This window comes from Triticum aestivum, chromosome 2D, assembly GCF_018294505.1.
Source record: "Triticum aestivum cultivar Chinese Spring chromosome 2D, IWGSC CS RefSeq v2.1, whole genome shotgun sequence".
NCBI classification, from domain to species: domain Eukaryota; kingdom Viridiplantae; phylum Streptophyta; class Magnoliopsida; order Poales; family Poaceae; genus Triticum; species Triticum aestivum.
In genome coordinates, this window is record NC_057799.1 from 380,933,365 (window position 1) to 380,956,307 (window position 22,943).

The following is a 22,943-nucleotide window of genomic DNA, read 5'->3' on the forward strand; positions in this document are numbered from 1 at the left end:
CACTAATTAATTTCCAGAGGCCAGTTGGGAACTCCAAAGATTTTGGTTTTAGCATGAAAAATACTTCGAGAATATTTTTCATATTGTGAACTATTTTGATTGCATGAAAGAAGAAGCAAATATTTGACATGCAATTCAAATTTGAATTTGAAGTTTGGTTTGAAACAAAGTAAGGATTAGCAACTTAAATATGATGACATGGCATCATTAGGCATGAGACTGCTGTAGCATGATTATCCGGGCGTCACACACAGCAACAGCCAACAGAGTCCTGGTTGCTTGATTTTGTCAGTTCGTCTTGGTAGTCTTCAACACACCTTAACTTGAGCCATGAGATAAAAAACAAATATAAGCACAAGAAATTAAGAGAATATATTTTGCTCCTTATATTGAGATGAACTTCTAGTCATACTAAAAAAGTTGGTGATGGCAGGCACACTACCCCACCGACAACTACAGCAAAAGGGTCCTTCGGGTGGATAGATTGTCTGGCAGAGGTTGCATCTTGCCAAATTGGAGATGGTAAAACAACCTTACTCTGGAATGACATATGGAGGTAGGAAACAACGACATTCTATTCAGAAACTACCCTCAGCTAATTGGAGATGTTGCCATAAACTTGATTTTGCACCATTTGTGTTATTCCAGAATACCCACCGTAAAGGCTGGAGTTTTGAAGGGACATGAAAGGAACCATCCTAAATATAATAGCACATTGTTGATTTGGGTATTGTCATCAGAGTGAACAGTTAACCAAAAGATTCGTCTATCCAACACATTGGTGATCACTTTACCATTACCATCATAATTACCGAAAAAGGCTTTCGCCCCGCTTTATAGATAAAGCAAACCACCAGAGCCACACAATACAACAAGGTTCACCCACACACACACAGAGTACCACAACACAAAGTACAAGGGGTTCTGCTGAGGGCACAACTCAACAAGCCCTGGAAATAAACAAAGGAGGCGGGACAACCGCAGCGTTCGAAACAGCAACAAAGGATCTAATCCGGCTCGGGAGGTGGCGGAGGGAGCGGCGGTGCGAAGCGGAGAGCCATCGAGCGAAGGCCGGCGATGATGGAGGTGATGGCATCGCGATCCTGGTGACGGCTAAGCGGCCGCCAAAGCTGCAAGAAGCCACACATTTTGAACACAGCGTCAGTAGCACGTCGAAGGGGGACCCGTTGAATGACAAGCTTATTTCGTACGGTCCACAGCGTCCAGGCGAGCACCCCAATGAGCAACCACTTAATGTGGCAGCCTGTCAAGGGGGAGGACTGAACCTCAGGGAGGAGATCAGGGAAGTTAGTGTGACACTAGTTGCCACCGATGACCTCTCGGAGGCAGCCCCAAAGAAACTGGGCGGACACGCACGAGAAGAAGATGTGATTCGAGGTTTCCGCCGTCCCACATAGGGGGCAGATACCATCACCGGGACCCTGGCGCTTCAGGACCTCCACGCCCGAGGGGAGCCGGCCACGGATCCATTGCCACATGAAGATTCTAATTTTGAGGGGCACGCGGATAGACCATATAGAGTCGAGGACGCCCGATCCGGGAGAGGGCGCGATGGTGCGGTAAAGAGACTTCGTGGAGAAGCGGCCAGATGGCTCGAGATGCCAGGACAGGCGGTCGTCGTGGTGCTGCGACAAGTCCGGCTCATGGAGAGCCACTGAATCAAGGAGCTCATGCCAAGCGGCAACCTCCGGCGGCCCAAATGGCCTCCGGAACGCGAGACGCCCTAAGTCAATAAGGGCCGACTCGACGGAGATCCTAGGTTCAACCGCTATGGAAAAGAGGTCAGGGAACCGGGCCGCGAAAGGGAGATCACCGGCCCAGCGGTCGAACCAAAATAGCGTGGCCGATCCAGTGCCAACCGCGATGGAGGTCCCAATGCGAAGGAGCGGGAGGAGCTGAACGACAGACTGCCAAAACTGGGAATCGCCCGTCCTAACGCAGAAAGCGAGGGGCTGGTCGCGCAGGTATTTGCGGCGGATGATCTGTAGCCACAAGCCACCATCGCCGTTTGCAATGCACCACAGCCAACGAGTGAGGAGGGCCAGGTTCATGCGTTTGGAGGACATGATGCCGAGACCACCCTGGTCCCGGGGCTTGCAGATGTCAGTCCAGCGGACCATGTGGTATTTCTGCTTATCGCCCTCGCCAGCCCAGAAGAACCGAGCTTGGACCGAGCCAATCTCGTCGTGGAGCATTTCGGGGAGGCTGTAGAAGCTCATGATGAATAGGAGAAGACTGGAGAGGGACGAGTTGATGAGGATCGTGCGGGCTGCCTTAGAGAGCCACCTGCCCTGCCACGGCTCGATGCGGTGCTGCAGCTTGTGGACTGAGGGACGCAGGTCGGCCACAGTTAGGCGCGAGTCACTAATGGGGATCCCCAGATAAGTAGTGGGGAAGGACCCCAGCCGATAGTTCAAGCGGTTAGCGATACTCTGGCTCTCAGAGGGGGAATAGCCCAACACCATCACCTCGCTTTTAGCGAAGTTAATTTTGAGGCCCGATAGATGTTGGAAGCAGAGTAGGAGAAATTTGATGTTCGCGATCTCAGCCTCTGAACCCTGCATCATAATGATGGTGTCATCGGCATATTGGAGGAGGGAGACACCCCCTCCCTCCACTAGGTGCGGGGTGATGCCGAGGATGTGGCCGGCGGCCTTGGCTTTATCCAGGATAGATGCCAAGGCATCGACCACCATGTTGAACAGGAACGGAGAGAAGGGGTCACCCTGTCTGACCCCACAAAAGGTGGGGAAGTATGGGCCGATCTCTCCATTGATGTTCACCGTGGTGTGGCCCGACGACACCAACTGCATGACCCGGCAGACCCAACGATCGTCAAAGCCTTTCCGAAGCAATACTTCCCGAAGGAAGGGCCAGCTAACCGTGTCGTATGCCTTATGGAAGTCAATCTTCAGGAACACTGCTTTGAGGTTTTTGGATTTGACCTCGTGAAGGACTTCGTGGAAGACCAAGACTCCATCAAGGATATAGCGACCCTGTATGAAGGCGGATTGGTCCGGATGGGTGATGCGGTCAGCCAAAGGGGCCACCCTATTGTCGTACCCTTTGCAAGGATGCGGAAGATCACATTGATCACCGTAATGGGGCGGAACTGGCGAATGTCGGAGGCGTCCGGGACCTTGGGGATCAAGGTAATGATCCTGTAATTAAGGCGGTGGAGGTCAATGGTGCCCACATAGAACTCCTCAAAGAGAGCCATGACCTCCGGTTTGATAGCGTGCCAGAAGGTCTGAAAGAACTTAACTGGCAAGCCATCAGGCCCCGGGGCGGACGACGGGTTCATGCCCATAATCGCAAGCCAAACTTCCTCCTCCGAGAATGGAGCCGTGAGGGCTGCATTCTCCGCGTCCGACACACATTGGGTGCCCACCCAGAAGGTGGGAGCAAGAGGCAAGCCCCCACGCGGGGGAGCCGTAAAAAGGGCATTATAAAAGCCGTCTACATGAGCGCGAAGCTCGGCCGGGCGCTGCAGGAGGGTCTCGCCATCCCACAGAAGTGGGATGGTATTGCGACGATGACGACCATTGGCGATGGCCTGGAAGTATGCGGTGTTAGCATCCCCCTTGAGAACCCACTTTTGGGTCCCCCTGAGTCGCCAGTAAGCCTCCTCGTCCGTATAGATGACCGTGAGCTGGTCCTCCAGGTCGTACCGCTGCATCCACTCATCAGCGGATAGGCCGATTGAGTCAGCCCGGAGGTCAAGCGCCTGGATAGAGGCGAGGAGGGCCTGCTTGCGGTCCCGGAGATCCCGCCCCAAGTTGGCACCCCAACCCTTCATGAATTGGAGGGAGCGCTTGGCGCAGAAATGCCAATCATCCACCGCAGAAATGGACCTGTGAGGAGAGCTGCGGGCCTCCAGCCAACGGGCACAGACGGCCTCCGAGAAGCCGTTCTGGTTAAGCCAGAACGTCTCGAAGCGGAACCTAGGGGCGACGGGAGGGCGTTCGTCCTGAGAAGAGAGCAGCAGGGGAACGTGGTCCGAGCCAATACGAGTAATGGCATGGAGGGAGGCAAGGGGACACCGCAACTCCCACTCAGGCGAGACCAAGACGCGGTCCAGGACGGAGCGGGTCGGGTCGGCCTGGCGATTGGTCCAGGTGAATCTGGCACCAATCCTATCTAATTCCCGCAGACTGAGGTCAGCAATGCAGTCATTGAACATCTGCATCCGCGGGAAGTTCACTAGGTCGTTGTTTTTGTCCTCCGCAAATCGGAGGAGGTTGAAGTCGCCGCCCACGACGACCGGGAAGCGGGCGGCAGACACCTTATTCTTGAGCTCATCAAGGAATGTCGCTGAACGACGGTGGTCGGCAGGGCCATAGACTATGATGATCTCCCATTTGAAGTTCAGCGCCCTCTCGAAAAGCTCCATGCTAACAAAGAACTCCCCCCGGTCCATGCTACCCACCTCAAAGGTGGCATCCTTGACACCTAACAGGATGCCACCAGAGTGCCCGGCGATCCCACTAGAAGGGAGCCAATGCCAGGCAAACAGGTGGGGACTAAGACGGTCAAGCTCGGACAAGGCGAACTCAGTTCGCATGGTCTCTTGAATTGCTACAATGTCGATCCGCTCATCGCGCATGTACTCGATGAGCTGGCGGCGTCGGCCATCCTTGCCAAAACCGCGGATGTTCCAAAAAGGGTCCGCATTAAACCACCATGGGGGGGCTGCTTGACCCAGGACACGGGAGGCGCTTTGGGCGCGGAGAGCGGCGGTGCGAGACCGGGTGCGGCCGCGGATCTCCAGGGGAGCGGGCGCGGCCTGGCCGGACGGCTGGGAGGTGGGGCCGCCCGCCACCGAGGCGGGAGTAGCTAAGCGGGCACGGGTTTCGGCCAACCGCCCATCGAGGACCTCCCGCGCCTGGATTGCGCGATTTGGACTAAGGGGGGATCGACCTCCCCCCTAAAGACTATATCGGAATCTGCCGCGACTTGGGCGAGATGCCCGAGAGGAATAGACTCCAAAGCAGAGAACGAACATGTAGCAGAACTGGCGGGTATGACTGGAGTACCTGGCTCGAGGTTGCGCGCCGCGGCGCGGAGCTCAGCCCGCTCGGAGATGGGCAGGGCCGGGGAGCCCGCGGGTCGCGAGGCGTCGATGCGGGCGCTGCGCCGAGACGACGTCACAGGCGTCGACGTCGAGCGGCCCTGCCTGGCGTAGGTCGAGGAGCGAGGCGGGAGAGGCGGAGCGGCCAGCGGAGTCGCCAAGGCAGCGTCCAGCACGCACCCACCCATCGACTGGGGGTGGGAGAGGAGGCACGCCGAGGCGAGGCCGGCGGGGAGGCCGCCCCCAGCGGTGCGTCCGTGGAGACCGACGGCAACGGCTCGGAGGTGAGCAGGGGAGCCACCAGCAGACCGGGCAGCGGCGAAGGCAGGACCACGGAAGGAGGAGCCGGAGGCGTCACGGGAGGTGGAGATGAGGCCCGCGCGTCGAGGAGCGCGAGAGGCAGGACTGACCCCGAGGTGCAGAGGGAGGCGGGAGGGTCACCATCATAATTCATAAGCTTGATTTACTTATAGCAATTTTAATGCAGCACATGGTATGTAAGGTAACTTCACTTCAACTTAAAAGGTCTAACTGAAGCAGGTTGGAAACAGGACCCAACAAAGAAATTTGAGTCCTCCAGTACGGAGAAGCTCATATTTGTGTCGTGGTTTTCATCAAATTTGAGTCCTCCAGCATGAATTTGATGGTATTTTCATCAGAATTATTCCCTCCGTTCCAACATAAGTGTCGTGGTTTTAGTTGATTTTTTTGGACTAAAACCACGACACTTGAGGGAGTAACAGTTGACCAAAAGATTCGTTTATCCAATACCTTGGTGATCACTACCACTACCATCATAAGTTTGATTTCATTCATATCAATTTAAATATAGAACGTGGTATGTAAGGCAACTTCACTTCAACTTACAAGATCTAACTGAACCAGGTTGAAAACAGGAACCAACAAAGGAAGTCGAGTCCTCCAGTATTGAGAAGCTTAGTACAGAGAGCAAAAAAAGTACTCCCTCTGTAAACTAATATAAGATCTTTTAAATCACTAGTGATCTAAAAGACCTTATATTAGTTTATAGAGGAAGTAACAGCTACCACATACTACTATGTTCTGAAATCTGAATGATAGGGAAAATAAATAGATACGTGCGATGCAAATACCTGGTGAGGCCAGAAAAACTTTGGGAACTCGGAGGGAATAAAGGGATGGAGAAGATGGGACTTTTGCCTAACCATGTCATCATCTTCACCCCCGAGGTCTTCCTCTCCTTTAATGTACTGATGAATCTCCGTATGCATGGTAATAGTATCAACACCAATCGCCGAAACCTTGTCAATTGCACGCTCCCCTTTCTCAGGCAATAGAAAGTATAGCTCATTTGACTTGGCCACACTCACAAGAGGAAACATCAGAGCATTGTATGAGAGAGAGGCATTGGAACCCCATATTTCATGAGATGTGATGACGAACGTCTCTTCCCACACCATGTCTTGTGTCCTCAAAGTATGGCAGGTTACAACAAAATCCGTACCAGGAAGCATTGGGCCAACTATCTCATGATCCTCCGGGGCAACACTAACGAACATGAGCTTACTGCCGGAATCGGTGGTGCACAAAGAGCAGTTCATATCACGCAACCGGTGTAGATCTGCACCGCGACATCGGTCATGAATAGGCAGCCGATGGTAGGAGATTTTAGGCTTTTTTTCAGACACGTCACAGAACAGGGTGCCTCCACTGAAGTAACTAACCCAGCACAGATAGTTTTCGAAAGGGATCACTCTGTCAGTTCTCCAATGGATCAAGTCGGATAATTCATGGGCTTCGTACTTTATCTGCAGATTCCGAAGCAGCTCCCACTTGTTGGAGCGTAGAACGCACAGTTCGGCTTCCATCTTCGCCGGCAAACGGGATTCACTTAGGCGCAGCTGCGCCATGACGAATTTTCCTTCAGGGCGGGACAAGATGCCGACAGAGCGAAGATGCAGAGAGCGCTGGGTGAACATGGGGATCCGGTGGAGCTGCAGCGTTGGCTGGTGCGAAGATCCTTGGCAGATGAAGTACTCCTGCGGCCAAATCAGGGACTCCTCATCCTTCCCCTTGACAGGGTTGGAGGTGAGCCTGAACAGGAGGAGGTTGCGATGCGCCGCCACAATATCGCACGAAGAGCCTGCCTTTGGGCCGCCCGACCACCGCAGGTAGAGGCGGGAGATGGCCGGGGGGGCGACGACGCGGAAGGCGACGGTGAAGGGGCCGCCGTGGGAGCTGATGCCTTCGGCCCTGAAGGGCGCGGTCCGGTCGTCCGGGAAGGAAGAATCTCCGTCCCTGCGGAACACGAAGGGCTCGAGCATCATCCACTCCATGGGGGCTGTGGCGGTGTGGCCATGGACGTGAAGATCGTTTGACTCCTGAATCGGTAGGTTTCTTTACCCTTTTTCTTTTTTGACGAGGCAATGTAGGTTTCTTTACCTAACAAGCAGACCTGGCGGGCCGGCACGCCTAGATAAAAGCCTGGCACGGTACGGCCCATATCAGCCTTTATAAAAGGGCCGGCTCGAGGATCGGTCTGCCACGCAAGCTAAAAGGGGAGAGCAACTTGTTGATGAGTGCTCCTTCGAGAGCCCCGCAACAATCACTTGTGATAAGCTGAGAGCGTGTTACTTGGCGCGCTCTCAGCCGTCACCATGTGTCGCATCCTGGGTGCTTCTTTTGGATTTTGTTTTTTTTTTTGCATGCATTTTTGGCTTTTAAAATGGTTGCTTTTAACTTTTCGTTTTTCCACGGTCTTTCTTAGTTGTTTGAAAAAAAATACGCGAAAGTATGTTTTTTTTGCTTTCTTATGAGCCATAATTTTACTTTCACGAGAAGCACGGTTGTGTCTCTCGGAAATGAAAAAAATAGGTTTTTATTTTTTTCCTTCCGTGAGAGACACGGTTTTGCTTTCATGAAAGGCATGATCGTGCCTCTCAAAAAACGTGTTTTTTTCTTCCGCGAGAGGCACGGTTTTGCTTCCGTGAGAGGCACTCGGAAACGAGAAAAAAAACGTGTTTTCTTTCTTTTCCTTTCTCGAGAGGCACATTTCTGCTTCCACGAGAAGCACAATTTTGCTTTCACGAGAGGCACGACCGTGCCTCTCGTAAACGAAAAAAAATGTACTTTCTCTTCTTTTTTCTCGTGAGAGCCATGATTTTGCTTCCTACGAAAGGCACGGATTTGCTTCCGGAGAGGCCTGTCCGTGCCTCTCTGAAACGGCTTACGGAAAGAAAAAAACTTACTCCCGGTTCGTTTTTTCGTCTGATATTTTCGTGAAAAAAAAAGTTCTCAAAATCTATCAACATGGGATCTTAGTTTTGAAGATCCCAACGCGAGGAATCCAACGGTGAAAATAGTTCGAGATTTGGACGCACAGTTTAAGAGGAAAAGCTTTAAATAAACAGATCTACGAAAAAGGGAAAACTCCCAGGTTGCAACAAGTGGTGCACATACAGCGCGTCACTTGTCACAACCTAGGGATGTGGGAGTGATCTTTGGAAGGAGTACTCCTGAATTACTGATTTCGCTAAAAGGACGAGAGCAACTAGTTGATGAGCGCTCTTTCGGAAGCCTCCCCAACCATCACATGGGGTGGGCTGAGAGCGCGACACTTGCGCGTACTCAGTCGTTGCCACGTGTCGCGCTCTGAGCGCTCCCTCCGGATTTTGTTTTTTAATTTTTTTCACACGCATTTTTGGCTTTTTAGATGATTTTTTCTTGGGTTTTTTCAACTTCTCAATTTTTCATCAGTCTTAGCTTTTCGACAAAAAAATTAAAAAAAATTGCACGAAAAAACTTGTTTTTTCTTTTTTTCTTCGTGAGAGGCATGGTTTTGCTTCCACAAGAGGCACGGATTTACTTCTGCCAGAGGCACGGTCGTGCCTCTCGGAAATGAAAAAAATGCACTTTATTTTTTTTTCTTCCGTAAGAGGCACGGTTTTGCTTCCGAGAGAGGCACGGACGTTCCTCTCGGAAACAAAAAAAAACGCGATTTCTTTTTTTTATTCTTGAGAGACATGGTTTTGCTTCCGCGAGAGGCAAGGCCGTGCCACTCGAAAACGGAAAAAAATACATTTTCTTTTTTTTTTCTTTTCGTGAGAGCATGGTTTTGCTTCGGCGAGAGGCACGGATTTTCTTCCACGAGAGGCACGACCGTGCCTCTCAGAAACGGCTTTCGAAAAGGGGGAAAACGTGCTCCTTGTTTGGTTTTTTCTTTCGTTTTTATTGTCCGGTTTATTTCAGGAAAAAAAGTTCGTCAAAATTTATCAATATGGGATCTAAGTGAGAAATCCAACGGTAAAAATGGCTCGAGATTTGGACGCATGATTTAAGAGATAAAATATTTTCATAAACGAATCTACGAAAAAGAGAAAACTTGTGGTGCACATACAGTGCGCCACTTGTCACAACTTGGTAGGTAAAAATAATGTTTTAAATGAGTACTTCTCAATTAATGATTTCGTAAAAGGGCCAGGCCGACATGCCACGCCTACGGGATGACATGTGTTAAAAAGGTCCATACAGCCCTAAAAAGGCCGATACACAATAGAATGGCATGATATTTTAGGTTAACAGAAAAAGGCCAAAACAGCCCTAAAAAGATCTAAAAAAAAAGGACAAACAGTGCTAAAAGGGTCATGTCGGTTCGGCCGTAAGGGCCTGGCTTTAAGGATCGGCCTTGTTCTGAGGCAGGCCGAAGGTCAGCCCGACCCTTTTATTCGCTTGTACCTGGCCAAAAATTTGTGCCTGGGGGTCACCCTTAAAAGGTCCATATGGCCAGGTCTACTAGCAAGACCGGAGTCAGGTCCAATCCAAAATTTTGAACCGATTCCAAATCGCATGGATGGACTTTTTTTGCGTGATCGGTTCACACACACGCCGTAAATAGTACTTCCACTAATTAGGGACCTCCTATGGGACTATTTATCACACACACGCACGTTTCAACTAAAATACATTTTATTATGAAATATAAAAATTCTATCATCATATAAACCTTCTAAAAAATTTGATAACTCATACGAAGAGCATATGGTTCCTAATTCTATCATCATATAGACCTTTTATAGAAATTGATGCACCATGGCCACACCCCTTAGCTAGCGCCGGCAACCACTGTACCATAGATGTTTGTCTGCCACACATCACTGTTCATACTGTATCACAGAAACAATTTCATAGCACGATCTATCTAAGATTTTTCATAATTGTATCCAAAATTAACTAAATATAAGGTATACTATTTCCAATCAGAAAAATACCAATCCTATTTCCTTCTATTTGGTTCCTATGAAACGGACATTACAATAGGCACCGGGAATAAAATAAATTTGATATGCAAGTGTGCATAGAAATAAGTGGAATCCACATAAGCCGGTCAAATGACATAATTCATCTAAGTTGTAAGATACAAGTTTGTGCACCATGAAAACCAGTCAGAGAACTAACTGACGGACAAACCAGATGTGCAAGCCTAATAAAGGTAGAACTACTCATAACCTGAACAATGTAGCTCATTTGTGGCCAATTAGTGTTCATCTTTCCATGGCCAGGTCCGTATTTGCGACTATTCATTTAGAACAACATGCTTCTCTTGTAAACTTTCACAATATGTACGGGTATGTCATGTGCCCACATAAATCCTGCAACAGGTTTTTAATCATTCTTAAAATTGCATGCAACTATTCAGGATTATAAGTTGAATAGCTCTTATGTGAGACCCGAAAAAATATAATAGGAGCTAACATGTCAGCAAACACGGACTACATTTTATAAGCTGCTCAAGAACACTCAACTCTTTCACGTCTATGAAACTAAAAAAATTCTAAGCCATGATTAACTCCTAATTTCAACATGGTCTATCTGGTTATATCCTTCCCGGGCTTCACAACAGAAGATAATCTAGATCACGTACACGTACAGAAGAGCCAATATGCCTGATTGGTACTTCAGTCAACATGAAGTTGTTTCATTGATGTACAACTATATATTGGTTGTGAGGGCACCCATTCCCGTTGAATGAGAATATGCAATCAAGTATGATCATGCACAGATGCATTACCGATGAGGTTAGTAAAATCCAGCATGATCCAACATAAGTGTTATTTTCTTGAACATGCTTAGAAGCATATTATCATGGTGTGTACATCTGTATGCTCCAAAAAAACTGAAATCAAATGTGCCATGGCACAGAAATGTCATAGTACGCCCCAAAAAATATTTTTCTTCTATACATGGACACAGAACAAGGTCTAATCAGAGATAACAAAACAAAAGCATCACAAAGTGCATACTTATTATCTTAACCATGAGACATCAATAATTACAAGCACCAAGAAAAGGGCAAATTTTCACCTTTGTACATATGTCAAGTGTGTAGTGCAGACTGCTGGGTGTTGCTCTCTCCTCGATCACACATGTTTCAAGTCTGAACAAATTCTTCTGCATTTCTCCCTTTTGGATTGTAGCTACGGCCAAACAAAATGTGACACATCCTTCAACACTGGGTTGTAAATCTTCCTCCTAATCTTCAGCTTGTACCTGACCTTCCTCAACCCCTGCCACTTCTGTTTGGCATGACTTTCTCTTCCTCTACCACACCCTCTTCTTCCACCTCTACCTTTCTATCTCTGCCACTTGCATTGTCTCCCCCTTTACCAGATCATGTATATGTGCATAACCACAAACTTATAAGAAAGCTCTTTGAGACATCATAGTGACATTAGTAGTTCATGACAGAAAATATATTTTTTGCAGGAAAGAACAGTCTTGGTTGTTAAATATTAAAGAACAATCCAGTGATCATATCAAGAAGTCGGAGGCCCAGGATGCTCTGGTAATCTCACTACAAAATAGGAAGAAATAGCAATCAATCAGCGCCTTATGGAAATAAAGAAGAACACAATTAACTATGTTCTTGCTATTAAAGAAGCATACATAAAAACCAGCATCTATTGACAAGTCGGTACAATGACATTACTTCCAGTTTCAGAGAGCAAATGTATATAGCACTTCTTAAAAGGAAATATATATTATTTTTATTGGTATCTAATCACTATGTAGCAAGCATCAGACAGTCTTGCTATTTTGAAGTAACAGTAAGCAACTCCATACCTATTCGTTAATGTAGAGATGAACAATTGATTCAAGCAGACTCCACAGAATTCTTGTTTTAATTCAGATCGCTCCTGTAATAAAAATGAACTACAGATCAGAAAAATAAGTAAGCTTACTTGGCTGGAAGAAGTATGAAGATGAGATGATTCCACATTATTCTCAGAGATTCATTCATACCAAACGTGAGCAGAAGTCCATAATCAGGACGATTGGGAAATGCATCTCAAATACCAGGTTGCAGGAGTCGTGCACCTGTAGTTCTCTGGCTGCTCGGAACACAACAGCGATAGGAGACTTGTAGTGGGCAGGCGCGTCCACAACAATCAGCCTCGGTGGCGGTCTGTCATCCTCGATGGTGTCGTTTCCAGCTCGGTGCTCGATGGTTCCGCCTCATAACTCGTCGACAGCGTCCGTAGACCTCAAGCGGAGGCGGCGGCAGCAGCAAATCAAGCATGTGCGGCATCGGCGCCTACAATGTCGTTTGCATCCCATCGCTCACCCCGCACGGTGCTGTGCACGACGACACACTGACGCGCCGCCCCGTGCTTCCTTTACGCATCGGCGGGACACCACCGACTCCCATGCGTGGCCCGGATCTGGCCGCCATGGGCCCCGTGTGGCATTCAGGCCTCACCCGCGCCTGGATCCGACCGCTGCCTTCCCTACTGCGCGCCCCCTCCCGCCAGACGCTGCATCCCCTACAGAGTCGTAGGCCGCCGCTTCCCCTGGCCGTCTCCCCTCTGGTGGCCGCGCCGGCGACCAGAGAGAGCACAACCGCGCCTCCCCTTGTCTCCCGCTTGTGGCCGCACTCCTTCCCGGATCCAGCTTCCAGCGCACGCCGCTCTGGGCCGCTCCGGCGAAGAGCGTGCCGATGAGGGCGTTGTGCGGTCGACGGGGAGAGCTCCCGGGAGGATATTGGGGTTGCAATTGTAGGTCTTTTTCTGGAATCGATTGTGATTGTTGCGGGATAAGTGCGGAGGCGGGTGACAGAGTTTTCGTCCGCTCCATCAAACTGCTAAACGTACTTTTGACGTGGATTAGTGATCATCTGAACGGTTAGATTCAAATTTGTGGGTCTGATCATAAGGCCGTAATTTTTTTATGTTGTTATGTGGAAGCTAGACTGGGTGTACTTAGAGATGAATATGTTTGCTTGTTTAATAGTAGTAGAGATTAAGCGATTCCGTTGGCATTGCACGCGTGGACGCGACAGTATCGGGCCGGCCCGTTTAGTGCTCGCACATTGAAAAAATCGTGAAGTAAAAGGGTGAACGGATTCGAACCCTGTTCTCCAGGGATATCATAGGCGCAGCTAACAACTCCGACTAGTAAGAGTTACTGGAAGGAATGGGATCGCGGTCTACTAGAGGCGAGCAGAGCCGGTCTTCTCCGGTTTTTCTTTGTTTTTTCATTTTCTTTTCTTTCATTTTTTTCTTCTCTGATTTTTTACTTTTTTTTCTTCTTCATTTTTTTATTTTTGCTTTTTTCTTTGTTTCTATATGTTTTTCGTTCTACATTCTTCTACACATGATCAACAATTTTTCTCAAATACTTGTTCAACATTTTTATATACATGATCAACATTTTTTGTATACACGTTCAACATTGTTCGAACGCATATTCAACATTTTAATACTTACTCAATATTTTTTAAATATATATTCAATAAATTTTAAATAGTCGGTCAATTTTTTTAATACCTATTCAAGTACTTATTCAACATTTTTCAAATACTTTCTCAACATTTTTTAAATACCCGTTCAACATTTTCTATATACATGATCAACATTTTTTGTATACATGTTCAACATTGTCCGAACGTTATTCAACATTTTAATACTTACTCAACATTTCTCAAATACATGTTCAATAATTTTTAAATAGTCGTTCAACATTTTTTCAATACCTATTTAAGATTTTTCAAATACTTGTCCAATATTTTTAAAATATTCATCAACAATTTTTAATGGAGAAGAAAAATAAAAAAATGTTGAACGTGCAAACAAAAAATGTTGATCATTTATTAAAAAAATTTGACATATACAAAAATGTAGAGTGAACACGAAAATAAGCAAAAGAAAAACAAATAATGGAGAAAGAAAAGAAAAGCAAACAAAAGATGGAGAAGAAAAAGAAAAATGCAAAAAAGAATGACAAAACCAATGAAAAACCAGATTTGTTTTCCTCTAAGTAGGTCGCACCCCTATTTATTATCATGAAATGGTAAGCAAATGTAGTGGCTATAGTCGCAGTCTACTATCTCGAGATCAACGGATCGACTCCTGGCGCTCTTTCATTTTTCTTCTCTCATTATTTCTCTTTTTCGGTGCAAGCTGATGGGCCGACCGGTCGCGTAAAAGCTTGAGGGAGAGTTCCTTCTCAGCTCGCATAATGCGAGAAGTAGTGCCCCCCCCCAGAATGCCGGCATATGGCACAGGGGCGATCGAGTGGGCCGGCCCATTAGCAGCGCTCGTGCGGTAAAAAATGCCAAAACTGTAGCAATGATAAGCAAACGAAGTGGCTATAGTCGTAGTCTACTATCTCGAGATCAGGGGATCGACTTCTAGCGCTCTTTCATTTTCTCTCTCTCATTATTTCTCTTTTTGGGTGCAAGCTGATGGGCCGGCCCGTCGCGTAAAAGCTTCAGCGAGAGTTCCTTCTCAGCTCACGTAATGCGAGAAATAGTGCCCCCCAGAATGCCGGCATATCGCACAGGGGCGGTCGAAGTGGGCCGGCCCATTAGCAGCGCTCCTGCGGTAAACAATGCCAAAACTATAGCAATGATAAACGCACGACTGGGGAATAGAACGCGGGACCTCCCGTTTAGCCCACTCGAGGCTAGCCATTGCACTACGGAAGCTTCTTAAGGAAAATAACACAACACACAGAATAATAAGAACAATAAGCCATGATAGATCTAAACTTTTTTTAAAGTTCGAACATAGTTTGTTTTCAAAACCTGGATCTTTTTTTGAACGCAGACAATTCCAAAATTGTGAATAATTATTTTAAAATGTGAAACACTTTTTGACCTGCGATCAAATTTTTGAAAATTAGCAAACTTTTTGTAATGTTGAACAAATTTTGAAAACATGAACATTTTTAAATGTGAGAACATTATTTGGAAAACAAGGAAATTTCATAAAATTTTGAACGAAAATTGAAAAAGCAAATATTTTTTAATACTTGGAACAAAATTTGAAGAAAGCGAACATTTTTTGGATCTGTGAACAAGTTTTGGCAAAGGGAACATTTTTTGGTAACTTTGAACTACATTTGGCAATGCGAACATTATTTAGAATTGTGAACATTTTTTGAAAATGGGAACAAGTTTTGAAACTCGAACATTTTTTGAATTAATAGAAACAAGTTTTCAAAACGTGAACAAAAATTTGAAAATCTGAACATTTTTTGAATTTTTAATCATTTATTTGGAAAACATGATCAAAAATTTGAATTTCCGTACTTTTTTGAAAATTTGAATGAACTTTGAAATTCCAAACAAAATCATGAAATTCAGAATTTATTTAAAATAGGAAAATGAAACAAAAAGGAACCCGGTTTAGGAACCTTCTAGAAGGTTACCAAAACCGGAAAAGACCGGCTGGAACCTCATAGAAGCCTCCCGAACCAAGAACGATGAACGCATTAACGGGCCGGCCTAGCTCAACGCTCGACCACAACCTCATGTGCGAAAGGTCGACAGCGTGACGTCGATGAAGGAAATATGCCCTAGAGGCAATAATAAATTTGTTATTTATATTTCCTTATATCATGATAAATGTTTATTATTCATGATAGAATTGTATTAACCGGAAACTTGATACATGTGTGGATACATAGACAAAACACCGTGTCCCTAGTAAGCCTCTACTAGACAAGCTCGTTAATCAAAGATGGTTAAGTTTCTTAACCATAGACATGTGTTGTCATTTGATGAACGGGATCACATCATTAGGAGAATGATGTGATGGACAAGACCCATCCGTTAGCTTAGCATTAATGATCATTAAGTTTTATTGCTATTGCTTTCTTCATGACTTATACATATTCCTCCGACTATGAGATTATGCAACTCCCGAATACCGAAGGAACACCTTGTCTGCTATCGAACGTCACAACGTAACTGAGTGATTATAAAGATGCTCTACAGGTGTCTCCGAAGGTGTTTGTTGGGTTGGCATAGATCAAGATTAGGATTTGTCACTCCGAGTATCGGAGAGGTATCTCTGGGCCCTCTCGGTAATGCACATCACTATAAGCCTTGCAAGCAATGTGACTAATGAGTTAGTTACGGGATGATGCATTATGGAACGAGTAAGGAGACTGGCCGGTAACGAGATTGAACTAGGTATGAGGATACTGACGATCGAATCTCGGGCAAGTAACATACCGATGACAAAGGGAATGGCGTATGTTGTCATTACGGTTTGACCGATAAAGATCTTAGTAGAATATGTAGGAACCAATATGAGCATCCAGGTTCCGCTATTGGTTATTGACCGGAGAAGTGTCTCGGTCATGTCTACATAGTTCTCGAACCCGTAGGGCCCGCACGCTTAACGTTTGATGACGATTTGTATTATGAGTTATGTGTTTTTGGTGACCGGAGATTGTTCGGAGTCCCGGATGAGATCACGGACATGACGAGGAGTCTCGAAATGGTCGAGAGGTAAAGATTGATATATTGGATGATAGTATTTGGACATCGGAATGGTTTCGGGACGTTTCCGATATTTATCGGAGTACCGAGGGGTTACCGGAACCCCCCGGGGAAAGTAATGGGCCTACATGGGCCATAGGGGAGAGGGGTGGCCGCGCCCCCTCCCATAGGGAGTCCGAATTGTACTAGGGGAGGGGGCGCGCTCCCCTTTCCTTCTCCTCTTCCCTCTTTCCCCCTCCATGAGAAGGAAAAAGGGGGGCAATCCTACTAGGACTGGAGTCCTAGTAGGACTCCCCCTCCTTGGCGCGCCCCTGGTGGCCGGCCTCCTCCTTTCCCTCCTTTATATACGTGGGCAGGGCACCCCTTGGAGACACACCAATTGTTCCAAGCCATGTGCGGCGTCTCCCTCCACGGTTTACTCCTCCGGTCATATTCACGTACTGCTTAGGCGAAGCCCTGCGCGGATCACATCACCATTACCGTCACCACGCCGGTGTGCTGACGAAACTCTCCCTCAAAACTTTGATGGATCAAGAGTTTGAGGGACGTCATCGAGCTGAATGTGTGCAGAACTCGGAGGTGCCGTACGTTCGGTACTTGATTGGTTGGAACGAGAAGACGTTCGACTACATCAACCGCGTTAACCTAACGCTTCCGCTTTCGGTGACAAACATAGGCATTGTAGCAACTTTACACCTCCTGTATGCCACTGTGGCAGCCCCTTCGACATATAAAAAGGAGGCCCATGGCGTACTGGAGGAGGATTCGGACTTTTGAACCTCTCGGCCCAGCTTGCATGTAGCAGCGAGCTGAAGCTCAAGAACACAGAATATACACTCAAGCAGGACTAGGGTTTTACGCTTCTCAGCGGCCCGAACCTGGGTAAAAATCCATCGTGTTGATCATTAGATCTGCTCTTTGCACCACCCCTCTTCCCTGCCAAACCGTAGAAGGGACTCGTGTGGTCCCGTAGGTGTCGTTCTCGCCGACAAGGCGACTTGCAGAAACACTCCTGGTACTCCGCGGCTGTGCATGCGGCTCGAACGGCAAACTGGTTGGCCTCCAATGGCTTCTCTCCCTCGCGCACTTTATTCCGCTGAGTCCACCACTGCCACCATAGTACAATGATCTACATACGGACTTTCTCTGACTGCTTCCACAGGCTGTCAAGAGTCTCCCCAACTGAATTACATTCTGCAAGCTGCTGCCTGACATGTTCGAGATTCAGTTCTCTCCACACCTGCTTGACCTCGTGGCACTCGACAAACATATGTTTCCCAGACTCATGCCTAGAATTGCAGAGAAAGCATCGGTGGTCTTCAATTTCCACCCCCCTCCTGCACAAAATATCCTTAGTGGGAAGGGTGTTGTGCGCCATTCTCCACATAAAATGGCTGATTTTCCCTAGGCATGGCATTTTCCAAAGTATTTTCCACTTGCCATCACCACCATCATTCAGGTTACCAATCGCCTGTGGGGCACCATCACCTCATTCTATCGGAGCTTCGGAGAGAGCTCACTTTAGTTTGTAGGCTTGTCGAACTGAAAAGTCACCATTGGGGTCAAAGTGCCAGGCCATGAAATCCTCAGCTCCATCTCTCAGCGGCAGTTGAAGAATTAGATTGGCGTCCTCCTCTGAGAACATGTCTGTGATCAGGTTCTCGTCCCACCTAGCAGTAGTAGGATCGATAATCTCGGAAACCTTGGTTAACAAATTACCTCCTCTAGGAGTTATCACCTTCCGTGACCAGGCTCTAGGGATCCACGGGTCCTCCCAACTTCGGATATGCTACCCATTCTCCACACGCCAAATGACACCCTGCTTCACCAGCTCAATACCATGAGTAATGCTGCACCACACATAGGACATATTTGCAGCTTGGTCTGCCTCCAGCACATTGCAGTTTGGGTAGTACTTGGCCTTCATGAGCTGTGCACATAGGCTTTCTGGTTGCTGGAGTAGGCGCCACACTTGCCGGGCCAACATGGCGATGTTGAAATCATGGATGTCCCTAAATCCGAGTCCTCCTCGGCCCTTCGACCTCGTCATTTTAGGCCAGCCTACCCAGTGGATCTTATTTTCTTTCTCCTGCTGGCTCCACCAGTAACGAAATATCATTACACTTATCTCCTCGCAGAAGGTCTTAGTGAGATAAAAGATGGACATGGCAAAGGTTGGGATCGCCTGCGCCACCCCCTTAACCAGAATCTCCTTGCCCTGCCGCGACCGGGTTCGTTCATTCCAACCTTGCATGTGATTCCAGATGGAGTCTTTGATATATGCGAACGCCCGTCGTTTGGACCGTCCAATATACACTGGGAGTCCCAAGTATTTCTTATTGTAGGCCTCGCTAGCTATGCCGATGGATTCTTTCACTGTTGCCTTTGTCAGAGTTGAGCTATTTTTACTGAACATAATCATAGACTTTTCATGGCTGACACACTGTCTAGAACACCTCTCATAAACCTCAAGGATCTGTTTTAGTTCCTGGGCCTCGCTGACCTTTGCCCTCATGAGTAAGGCCGAGTCATCGGCAAAGAACAAATGCGAGATAGAAGGTGCACCCGGTCAAATCTGTATACCACTGAAAGTTCCTCTACGTTGGGCATCATGTAGCATTGCTGACAGTCCCTCCGCACAAATCGCAAACAAATATGGCGATATTGGGTCACCCTGCCGGAGTCCTTTAGATGGCACAAACTGCTCAGATAAGTCTCCGTTCACCTTAATTTGGTAACGCACCGACCTGACACACTTCATCACAAGTCTCACCCAATTGCTGTCAAAACCAAGCTTATGCATCATTGCTTCCAGGAAAGACCATTCTACCCGGTCGTAGGCTTTACTCATGTCCACTTCAACAGCAGCAAACTCCTCCTTTCATGTCCTTTTGTTCATCAAGAAATGCGACATCTCATAGGCCATTAGGATGTTGTCGGTGATCAACATTCCCGGCACGAAGGCACTTTGATTATCGGAAATAATTTGTGGGAGAATGAGCTTGAGATGGTTCACCAGTACCTTGGAGACGATGTTATAGAGCACGTTACACAGACTGATGGGCCTAAGATCCTCAATCCTCGTCGGGTTCTTCACCTTTGGTATAAGCACCACATTAGTGTCATTCCAACTGGTAGCTCGCCTCCCTTAAGGATGTTCATCACCTCATCTATAATGTTGCTTCCCATAAGCTGCCAATATTTCTTGTACACCACCGCCGGCATACCGTCAGGCCCTGGCGCCTTGAGGTCCCCGATGTGATCGAGCGCAGCCTTGATTTCCATCTCAGTGAAGTCGGCCATGAGGCATTCATTCATAGCACCAGAGACCTTTGCAGGGACAGTGCGAAGGAGCTCCTCATATTGGGTGTTCCCATTCAATGTAAAAAGATCCTGAAAATAAGATATGACATAGTTAGTGAGGTCTCTTCCTTCCTCCATGACTACTCCATCCTCGCTTCTCGGCCTCCTGATTCTATTCGCCTTGGGCCTCGCGGATGCATATCTAAAGAAGAACTTGGTATTCCTGTCCCCTTCCTTCAGCCATCACACATGCGCTCGCTGTCTCCATTTTATGTCAATTACTTCCTCAAGATGGTCAACCAAGCACCGAAGCCTGATCTCCTCGACAACTTTCTCAGGGGTGATAGCAAGCTTCCTACATTCCTACATTCCTCCAGCTCCTTAGCTTCCTTCAGTTTCTTCTCTGTATCACCTATAACATCCCTACTCCACCTCGTCAGGTCACGCACCACCCCTTCAAAGCTGCTGCAACATCAGTCACTCCCCCCTCCTGCATCCTTCTCCAAGCTTCCTCCACAACCAAATCGCATCCGTCCTCCCTCGGCCACCTGGCTTCAAACCTGAAAGACCCCCCTCCTCCCATTCATCTCTCTCCCATATCCACCACCACAGGACGATGGTCAGAATGCCTTGGAAGCTCATTGCGGACCCGAAACTCTAGGAATCTTGAACACCATTCCAAATTAGCAGCCGCACGGTCAAGACGGCTACATATGTAACCCTTAGCGTTGGTACAATTGTTCCACCAAGTGAATGTGTCACCATCATAGCCCAAGTCGCTCAACTTGCACCCGTCCATAGTGTTGGGGATATTATTACTAGGTATAAATCGGCCAGGAGAGGCCGGGCTATCCCCATAATGAGGTATTTATATTTGAAGCCCATGAAGATAAGGAGTGTGGCGCTTTATGAAGGCCCAGGGCCCAGAGGCGGGTTATGGCCTATAGACATAAACCGCCCTATCATATGTAACTTGTGTGGTAAGATAAGAAAGGTAGAAACTGAGCCGGACACGTTGATGAGCCGGCCTCGGGATTCTGTAAACCGGTGGCCGTCAACCTATGTATATAAAGGGACGACCCGGCGGCGGTTTAGGGACAACAAACAACAGCTCGGGAGCCAGCATAGCGGATCCGCTCCCTGGTCATCGAAACCCTAGCAATTCCACAACAACCGGATTAGGCCTTTACCTTCACCGCAAGGGGCCGAACCAGTATAAACTCTCTGCGTCCTTTGTCCGCTTTAACCCCTTTAAGCTAACCCGTTGCGAGTCATCTACTGGAGAGGCCGAGTCATTGTACCAGCTGCAGGATGGACGCTTTGGGGGCTGTTCCGATGGCGACAGTATTTCAGACCCCCTTGATCCGCCAAGCCGGGTTGCGATCTTCATGGCCGGTACACAGTCAGCGCCACAATCTTCGACCGTCGTGGCAATGATCTCCGGTTCAGCAGCGGCAACAACAGCTGGGGCAGGAGGCCCTGCACCGCCGCCGGCTCACGTTTTGTCTGATTTATTCGACACCTTGGCAGCACTGTTAGCGGCTGAAGTCAGCCCGACGAATCAGGACCATCACAACGCAGAAGTGGCGAAGGTGAAGGATCAGATAGCACAAGCCAAGGTGGACCTGGCCGCTGAAAACGCCAGGATGACAGCAAAGCAGGCCGAGTTAGATGCACGGTCTTATCGGCTTATGTTGGATCAGAACGCATCAAATGACAATGACGTAATGAGGAGAAGGTACCGATCTCACCTTGTAACGCCCACGATGCGGCTATATCTCCCACGTGTCGAGGCACGACTTAGAGGCATAACCGCATTGTGGTATTGTCGCAAGAAGGGTTATCTTCACACAATCCCATGTAATGAACAAGAATGGGATAACGAGAGTTGGCTTACAATCGCCACTTCACAAAATACATAAATTAATTCATACATCATCCAAAATCCACACATAGACCGACTACAGTCAAATCCAAATGAAAATAAGATAACCCCAAATGCTAGATCCCCAATCGTCCCAACTGGGCTCCACTACTGATCATCAGGAAACGAAACATAGTAACGACCACGTTCCTCGTCGAACTCCCACTTGAGCTCGGTTGCGTCATCTGCACTGGTATCGTCGGCACCTGCAACTGTGTTGGTAGAATCTGTGAGTCACGAGGACTCAGCAATCTCACACCCGCGAGATCAAGACTATTTAAGCTTGTAGGAAGGATGGGGTAATGAGGTAGAGCTGCAGCAAGCACCAAGCATATATGGTGGCTAACATACGCAAATAAGAGCGAGAAAAGGAGCAACGCAACGGTCGCGAAGCTAGAAATGATCAAGAAGTGATCCTAAAACTACTTACGTTCATGCATAACTCAAACCATGTTCACTTCCCGGACTCCGCCGAAAAGAGACCATCACGGCTACACACACAGTTGATGTATTTTAATTAAGTCAAGTGTCAAGTTCTCTACAACCGGACATTAACAAATTTCCATCTGCCTCATAACCGCGGGCACGGCTTTCGAAAGATAATACCCTGCAGGGGTGTCCCAACTTAGTCCATTATAAGCTCTCATGGTCAACGAAGGATAAACCTTCTCCCGGGAAGACCCGATCAGTCTCGGAATCCCGGTTTGCAAGACATTTCGACAATGGTAAAACAAGACCAGCAAAGCCGCCCGATGTGCCGACAAATCCCGATAGGAGCTGCACATATCTCGTTCTCAGGGCACAACGGATGAGACATCCTACGAGTAAAACCAGGCCTCAAGTTTCCCCGAGGTGGCCCC

General features: G+C 47.7%; 1 protein-coding gene and 1 long non-coding RNA gene across 3 annotated transcripts; both read right to left on the reverse strand.

Annotated features, from left to right (window-relative positions):
* Window positions 1–823: 823 nt before the first annotated feature.
* On the reverse strand, window positions 824–7,455 carry LOC123049377 (uncharacterized). Its single transcript, XM_044472305.1, has 2 exons — window positions 6,205–7,455; window positions 824–1,130 (listed from the first exon to the last, which is right to left on the reverse strand). Exons 1-2 carry the CDS (start codon window positions 7,405–7,407, stop codon window positions 1,008–1,010), a joined length of 1,326 nt encoding a protein of 441 aa, XP_044328240.1. The 5' UTR covers window positions 7,408–7,455; the 3' UTR covers window positions 824–1,007.
* Window positions 7,456–10,425: 2,970 nt separating this feature from the next.
* On the reverse strand, window positions 10,426–13,174 carry LOC123053269 (uncharacterized). 2 transcript variants are annotated; one of them, XR_006425518.1, is made up of 4 exons: window positions 12,446–13,174; window positions 12,191–12,264; window positions 11,432–11,921; window positions 10,426–10,719 (listed from the first exon to the last, which is right to left on the reverse strand). It is a non-coding gene; the product is annotated as an uncharacterized lncRNA (long non-coding RNA). The 2 variants fall into 2 exon arrangements; XR_006425517.1 differs by having other exon boundaries at window positions 12,371–13,174.
* Window positions 13,175–22,943: the final 9,769 nt, after the last annotated feature.

Excerpts from the sequence above, each read along its gene's own strand:
- LOC123049377 (XM_044472305.1), bottom strand. The coding sequence starts at position 7,407 with ATGGAGTGGATGATGCTCGAGCCCTTCGTGTTCCGCAGGGACGGAGAT. Across the intron at positions 1,131-6,204 it reads AGTTTTTCTGGCCTCACCAG|CTTTGGCGGCCGCTTAGCCG; the intron begins GTATTTGCATCG and ends GGCTTCTTGCAG.